The sequence below is a fragment of the Carlito syrichta genome, unplaced genomic scaffold (assembly GCF_000164805.1).
Source record: "Carlito syrichta isolate Samal-C Ts95f unplaced genomic scaffold, Tarsius_syrichta-2.0.1 Scaffold310961, whole genome shotgun sequence".
NCBI classification, from domain to species: domain Eukaryota; kingdom Metazoa; phylum Chordata; class Mammalia; order Primates; family Tarsiidae; genus Carlito; species Carlito syrichta.
In genome coordinates, this window is record NW_007255057.1 from 324390 (window position 1) to 332729 (window position 8340).

General features: G+C 37.9%; 1 protein-coding gene across 5 annotated transcripts in view; it reads right to left on the minus strand.

The window, feature by feature from the left end:
• The window catches only part of SYNJ1 (synaptojanin 1), a 106215-nt gene that overhangs the window by 35118 nt on the left and 62757 nt on the right, over window positions 1-8340 (minus strand). For all 5 annotated transcript variants that reach the window (XM_021717763.1, XM_008068457.2, XM_021717766.1 and 2 more), the window contains 2 exons: window positions 4349-4540; window positions 1966-2050 (listed from right to left, as the gene is read on the minus strand). In XM_021717763.1, coding sequence (XP_021573438.1) covers window positions 1966-2050; window positions 4349-4540 — 277 coding nt within the window. The remainder of the gene's footprint in view (window positions 1-1965; window positions 2051-4348; window positions 4541-8340) is intronic.

Genomic DNA, 8340 nt, shown 5'->3' on the forward strand with positions numbered 1-8340 from the left:
CAGATTGAGGCTGCAGTGGCCGGGATCGGCCACTGCACTCCAGTCTGGGTGACAGAGTGAGACTTCAACTCAAAAAAAAAAAGAAAATACAAAGTACTTCTGCTGCATACAGATGTATGATATTTATATAATTCAAGAAAAGCATATAACACTTTAAGTTGCTAATGGCTCACGCCTGTAATCCCAACCCTTAGGGAGGCAGAGGTGAGAGGACTGCCTAAACTCAAGGTTTCAAGATCAGTCTGAGCAACATGGGGAGAACTCATCTCTACAATAAATCAAAAAATTAGCTGGGCGTGGTGGTGCATACGTGTACTTCCAGCTACTTGGAAGGCTGAGGCAGAAGGATTGCCTGAGCCCAGCAGGCTGAGGTTGTGGTAGCCATGAGCATGCCACTGCACTCCAGACTGGGCAACAGAGTGAAATTCTGACTCAAAAAAAAAAAAAGAAAAGAAAAACAACCAAAAATATTTGTTTCCGATGATAAAACTTGAGTTTTCAAGCAAAAACTAGTATTTTGAAGAACATATATCTGCTACTATGATCTTCACAGCTTCTCAATAATTAAAGTATTTTCTGATGAGATTACTAGTAATGATATAAACCAATATGATGCATTGATACTGTATTATAAAATGTGTCAAAATTTGGAATATCCATATAACTTGGTGAACTAATAATTTACAAAGGACCAATATATGATGTTACAAAATCATGCAAGGGTAAAAGACCAGTGCATTTTTTTTTTTTTTTTTTTGAGTTGGAGTCTCACTCTGTCGCCCAGACAGGAGTGCAGTGGCCGCTCCCGGCCACCGCAGCCTCAACCTGCTGGGCTCCGGCGATTCTTCCGCCTCAGCCTTCCAAGTAGCCGGAATTACAGGCATGCGCTACCACGCCCGGCTGATTTTTTGACTTATTGTAGAGATGAGGTCTCGCTGCCCAGGCGGGTCTCGAACCCCGCGGGGCTCAGGCAATCCACTCACCTCAGCCTCCCAAAGGCGCGGGATTACAGGCTGAGCCACCAAGCCCGGCTGACCAGTGCATTTTAATATAATAGAGACCAAAACATTCATTGATATGATTTCAGATTCATTTTGTAACTAACCTAAAAAACACTATCATCTGTTGAGTTTTGGTGTAGTATCAGAGAAGAAATGATCTGAAAAGGCTACTAAAATATTTCCTTTTCAAACTACATAGTTTTGTGATTTTTCTTCACATACTTCAATCAAAACAACACACTGCAAAAGTAGATGTAAAAATACAGTTGTCGGCCAGGCTCGGTGGCTCAGCCTGTAATCCCAGCACTTTGGGAGGCTGAGATGAGTGGATTGCCTGAGTCCGCAGGTTCAAGACCAACCTGGGCAACTTGGCAAGACCTCGTCTCTACAATAAATTAAAAATTGGCCGAGCATGGTAGAGTGCATCTGAGTTTTGGCTACTTGGAAGGCTGAGGCGGAAGGATCTCCGGAGCCCAGCAGGTTGACGCTGGGGTGGCCATGAGTATGCCACTGCACTCCCAGCTTGGGCGACAGAGTGAGATTCCAACTTAAAAAAAGAAAAAAAAAAGAATACAGCTGTCTTAGGCCAGACATGAAAGAGATTTGCAAAACTATAAAACAATGCCCCCTTCTGAGTACATTTTTGTGTGTGTGTGTTAGCATGCAATGGGTTTCTTAGTTGTTATTTGTAAATGAATTAAATGTTTTTAAAATTTCAGCTTTAATTTCTAGTACAGTAAAATATCAAGAAATATAAACATTAACAAAAGTTCTTTAACATTCTCAATATTTTTCAGTGTGTAGAGAGATTCTGAGACCAAAAACTTTGAGAATTGTTCTTTTATAGATTAAAATGCACCTTTCCATGTATTATCTAAATCTTTCCTTGTAACAACTACTTGGTTTTCTATCCTCTATGTCCCTCAACTGGCAAATGTTTCAGTGTGTTATGTGGCTAGCTTACCTTGCATTCACAATGTTTCCAGCATTCAATTCTACCATTTCTTCAAAACCAATTGCAAATATATCAGTTGGCTTACTTCTTTTATCTACAATTAAGCATCCAAGAAATACTTTTCAACATGGCCTTAGTCAAATGTCATCTCTACTAAACACAACATAACACCAGATCTCATAAAAATCCATTTTTGTGTTTTGAATTTAGCCAAATTCACATAAAGATAAAAACTCAAAAGTGGGATAAAGTTACTTTAATTTTACTTTCTATTCGGATGTCCCAAGTTTGCTTCAAGATTGTTATTTTTGAAGATCCTTAACTCCTTTTGGAAATCATCTTGAAAGAACACTTGTTAAAGTTTGTACCATCAATAGCTGAGAAACAAGTCACTTCTGAAAGGTTAAAGTGAATCAAAATCGAAGAAGTAAAGAAAGGATTCAGAAAAAGCACAATGAATAAAGTGGCTGAGGAACTATCTCAAATTAGAGATAACAGTCGGGAGGAATTTTTCACATTCAAATTTGAAAACTATGAGCTAGTCTATAGCCATACTACTCTGAACATGCTCAATCACGTCTAAAAACCATGACTTGATTTTTTTGCCATTTCTTCCTGAGTGGAAGAAATCCAGGAAATCTAGAAAAAATCCAGGAGTTAAGACGCATCACTTTGTCCCAGCTATTTGCGCTCTTGTAACTGACAAGGACCAAAAGAGAACAGAAGCTCCTGGAGGGAAGCAGCTAAGGGATACTTTCAGTGCCCCGAATATCCAGAAATGGGGATAAATAGCCAGAAAGAGCCTATAAATACTATGAACTAATGGTGAGAATAAAAAAATATATTTATTGCCAGGAGTGGTGGCTCACGACTGTAATCCCAGCACTTTGGGAGACGAGAGATTGCCTGAGCCTAGGGGTTCATGACCAGTCTAGGGAACATGGCAAGACCCTGTCTCTACAATTAGAAAAAAAAAAGATTAGGTGGGCGTAGTGGCAGGTGCCTGTAGTTCCAGTTACTTGGAAGGCTGAGGCAGAAGGATTGCATGAACCCAGTTGGCAGTGCGGTAGCCATGATTGTGCCACTCCACTCTAGCCTGAATGACAGAGTGAGATGCCGACTTCAAAAAATAAAAATAAAATAAGATAAAATAAAATAAAAATAAAAAATATTTATCGACTGCTAGTATGTACAAGGCTCATATATACAACATCTCATTTAGTTAGCACACAAACGCCTGATAAGAATGTCTTTGGCTTTTATTTACAGACAGGAGGCTCTAGAGAACCTAAGCAACTTGTTCAAGTTAACACAGAAAACACAGGTGGGCACATAGACTCTAGAGTCAAACTGCCTGAGTTCAAATCCTGACTTTTGCCACTACTGAATGACTGCAGCCAAACCAATTCTCTTTCTGTGTCTCAGTTTCCTCATCTGTCAAACTGGAATAATAGTGTCTCTGTAAAAAGTTTGCTCTGAGGATTAAATAAACATATGCAAAGGACATAGAACTATAGTGTTAGCTGTTATTTTACTATTTTTACTGCTATTACAACTTCAAGTTAGGTTCAATGTAAATAAAAAGTAGCATTTTAATAAAAAGTCTAGGAGAAATCCCAGGGTTTAAGATGTAAGTGACTAAAAATAATTGAAAAAGAAAAATTTGAATCTGACACAATTTCCTACACACATCATCTTCACATATAATACTCAGTAATTATATACTATTTTAAAAGGGAATTCAAATTCATTTTAAAAAAAAGAAAATGAAATGCATGATTCTAATCAAATCTTAATGAAAATATCCTCTGCTTAATGTTTGGTTCTGGCTACTAATATAGGCTGGTGAAGAGTATCCAAACTAATTTCCATAAGGGTTTTCAAGGGTAAACCAGTACTGTTTAGTTAAAAAGTGCCAACAAATATCACAAGTTTTGTAAGGCTGCTCATGACCCACTGTGATATTTTTTATCTTAGTAACTAAATAGAGAACTAGAATTGAAAAATGGGACATACTAGGTTTAAAAAATGAAATTTAAATTACCAATTACAAAATAACCTTCCTTTATGTCCATTTAAAATAAAAACAGAAATAATTTCTTTGTATGTATGGGTATCTTCAAAGATATCTATTTATGTACAGATGCCTATTTCTGTAATCAACTCTAAGGAAAAAGATTTTTTATTTTACCATTATCTTTGATAAAGTAGAAAATAAACAGAAATAAAAGAAGATTTTAATAAATCTGATCTATAAACATGTTGGCCTTCAAATTGATAGCTCCAAGTTTCTTTTATAAATTATGCATACTGTGAAGTGCTACTTTTGCTTTCTAGATCAATAAATCATAATCAAGATTTATTAACTAAATCCATAGTATAAAAAGCCAACCTTGAAACTCCTGGATGCCTGCTAACTTGGGTGCATCAAGAAGCCAGTCAGTGAGTGTCTGGTTCTTAAAAGCTATACTTCGAAACTGCTTCCCACCATTCACGTTCCAGGTTCCAACACATACTCGAATTTTCTTGGGCTTTGAATACTTGTAGAAATTCTCACACATGCTCTTTAGTACTTTAGAAGATGCTAAGCAAAATAATACACAACAGAATTTTAGTTGCATTAAACTATTTATAAAAATTGACTTTTATGACTGAGAATGATGCCTGGAAAGAACAATTATTAACACAAGCACAAACAATTCTAAGATACATGTACAGGCACAAAAAAGATCAGACTTGAATGCAAAGCCTGGCATGAGGCATTTAACCAACACATCTAAAACCAAAACAAAACAAACAATATTAAATACAAAGTAAAAATATGGTCACAAAATTACTGCAGCAACATTAAACATGCAAAATAAACAGTTCTGTTTCAATGAAATGGTACATTATTTCTAATGTACAAAGCCTAAGAATGGTATGTTTTTAAGAATATAGCAATTACCTTTCATATAACTTTCACTGAGACTGGTAAAAATAGACATTTTGTTTTTCACCAAACAAAAGTGCTTAAGAACATTTACATTTAAGACTCTAGCTATTGACAGGCAGCATGATGAATAATGGTTCCCCGACAAAAACACAAGTTACGAAAGAAAATGAAATGTCTGAAAGAGAAATCACTACTAAATGCTTCCCATCTGGCTCAGAGTGGAGGTCAAAGTCCTTAAACAATGGTCAAAAAGGTCCTAGACAATCTGGTTTTACTGACCTCATCTTCCACCTGCCCCTGTTCACTCACTGCTCAGCTACTGGCTTTCCAGCTATTTCAAAAAGATGCCAGGCCACCACAGGGCCTTTGCACTGGCTGTTCCCACAGTTTGCCACACTCTTCCCTTACCTCCTTTAGGTATTTACTTTTCAGTGAAGCCTTCTCTGACTTATTTAAAACTGCATTCTAGGCCAAAACTTTACCTGCATGAGACCACTTATCTACCAATTCCTGACTTGTACCCCACGTCTTTAAAATAAAATAAAGGGGGGGAAAAAAACCCCACTACATTCTACCTCTAATTTCTCATTATCTCCTCCTTACTTTATTTTTCTCTACAGCATTTACCACACTCGTAAGCTATGTATCTTTTTAATTTTTTTTTTTTTTTGAAAGCAGGATTTATTGAGAGGATAGGAAAGTTCCCATGGTGGGAGGGGATCCAAGGGTGTTACCTAATGTATTTTATTTATCCCGTAACTGTCTTCCCTCATGAGAATGGAAGTTTTATGAGGGCAGAAATAGTTTGTTTTATTTATTGCAGTATCTGTAGTAATGAAAGAGTACCTGGTATATATAGTAAATGCTCAACAAATAACTGTTAAATGAATGAATGTTCAATACATTTTGAATCCTCAATCTCTCTCTTGCATATTTTTAAATGCACCTACCTTTCCCCGTTCTAAACCACATTCCATTTTGGTTAAGTTAAATTCTCAGCTCCTAAATTGGATGGGACCTCAACCTAAAATCAGAATTTATACTTAATTGGCAGTTAACTGGTATAAGGAAAAGATAATCAGAGTGATTTTCATCTTTTACCACGATTTTAATTTATTATGATATTTATTATTTTATGGTACCAAGACACAGCAGTCTCATGAGGAAATGAGAACGAAAGGGCAAATCACAATTATTATTAAAACAGTTTGATTTGCAGATCCCCTTGGAGAACTGTTGGTTTAAATGATAAGCAATCCCATGATTCTCAGTAACAGGTATGCAGATTTTTAACTAAATGGAGGTGTCTAAGTGGTAATAAAAGCAGATTATTTTTTCTGGCCTGTTGGTATGGTTCACTGAAAGCTGTATACCTAGATACAAAACATTCTTTATTACTATGGTTTATCACTAGTCTTTATAATTGAAGTCACTACCATTGATACTATTGTGATAACAGCTTCTACAGTCTGTTGTATATGAACACACAAGTCTGTAATGATTATATGGCTTAAAATATTCAGCAACACAAATAATGAATTACATGAACAAAAACATGTTGCTACATTGTATGAACTAATAAAGTCAGTTTTTTGCTTGTTTTTATTTTTGAGTTGGAGTCTGACTTTGTCACCCAGGCTGGAGTGCAGTGGCATACTCATGGTCATCTCAACATCAACCTGCTGGGTTCCAGGGATCCTTCCGCCTCAACCTTCCAAGTAGCTAAAATTACAGGCATGCGCTACCATGCCCAGTTAATTTTTTATTTATTGTAGAGACGAGGTCTCACCAAGTTATCCAGGCTGGTCTTGAACCCGCGGGCTTAGGCAATCCACTCATCTCAGTCTCCCAAAGTGCTGGGACTACAGGCCATAGAGTCAGTTTTTAAATGGAATAAAAGGTTAAAAAAATTACTCCTGGTTTATTCTTAACTGGTTAGCACTGTAATGTGCTTAAAGAAATAATGAGCATATGTTCATACAACAGATGTCCATCCCTAAATACCATATCATTCTGAAAATGGTGCTCATGACATAACTCAGAAATATATTCAGGTGTTCCTTCCTCTACCCTTCTCAAGAGAAAAAAAATAATACTGCTTCTCAAAACATTCAAAACAATAACTAAGCAAAACACATCTTAAGTGATATCAAATCTTGAGTAAGAGGAAGAAAAGATATAATTTTGAGCTAAATTCTGGCAAAAGTTAAGCTTTTGTTTCTTTTGCCAGATTCATGTTTAAAGATAGTATCATAAGTCTTGCCCAGGGATTAAAGACATGAGATTTTTATGAATAAATAGGCAAGAAAAATAATAACCTCTAGGTCTTCTACACTTAACTCTTCTAACTTTGTTAGAAATATTGATGCTGGTCATTACTAGACTCTGGTGTGGCCATGCACTCTTGAAGCTATGGGCTGCCATGTTTCCTGGCTTTGGCTCACGCCCCTACCTTGGGGAGGTGAATCTCCCTTCTCTCTCACTTTCTAATTTACTTTCTAAATAAACTATATTTTCTAATTTTAAAAATAGGTAAATATTGGTGCTTTTAAAAAATTAAAGCATATAAGATCACAATTCAGTGCAGATCTACAGTTACAGAAATAATTTAATCCACAATATAAGAAAATGAGTCAGGTGTGGTGGTTCATGTCCATAATCCCAGCACCTTGGGAAATGGCATGTGCCTGTATTCCCAGCTACTTGGAAGGCTGAGGCGGAAGGATCACCTGAGTCTAGAAGGTTGAGGCTGCAGTGGCCATAATGGTGCCACTGTGCTCCAGCCTGGGCAACAGAGTGAGACCCTGACTCAAAAAAGGAAAAGAAAGAAAGAGAAAGAGAAAGGGGAAGGGAAGAAGGGGAAAGGAGAAAGGGGAAGGGGAAGGGAAGAGAAAGGAAAGGAAATACTGCTGAGTAGTCATAAATATCACAACAGATAGCATTCCTGAATTAATCCAAAATAGTCACATCTGAGGCTTTTTCCCCATTAGCTTATTAAGAGTAAAGTATAAGGTGGGCTCGGTGGCTCAGCCTGTAATCCCGTGCTTTGGGAGGCTGAGGTGAGTGGATTGCCTGAGCCCGCGGGTTCGAGACCCGCCTGGGCAACTTGGCGAGACCTCATCTATAAAACAAAATAAAAAATTAGCCAGGTGTGGTAGCGCGCGCTTGAAGTTCCAGCTACTCGGAAGGCTGAGGCAGAAGGATCACCGGAGCCCAGCAGGTTGAGGCTGTGGTGGCCAGGCCAGGAGCGTGCCACTACCCTCCAGCCTGGGCGACATAGTGAGACTCCAACTCAAAAAAAAAAAAGGAAAATTAGCCAGGGTGGTAGCGTGCGCCCGTAGTTCCAGCTACTTGGAAGGCTGAGGCGGAAGGATTGCCAGAGCCCCCGCAGGTCGAGGCTGCGATGGCCGGGAGTGGCCACTGCACTCCAGTCTGGGCGACAGAGTGAG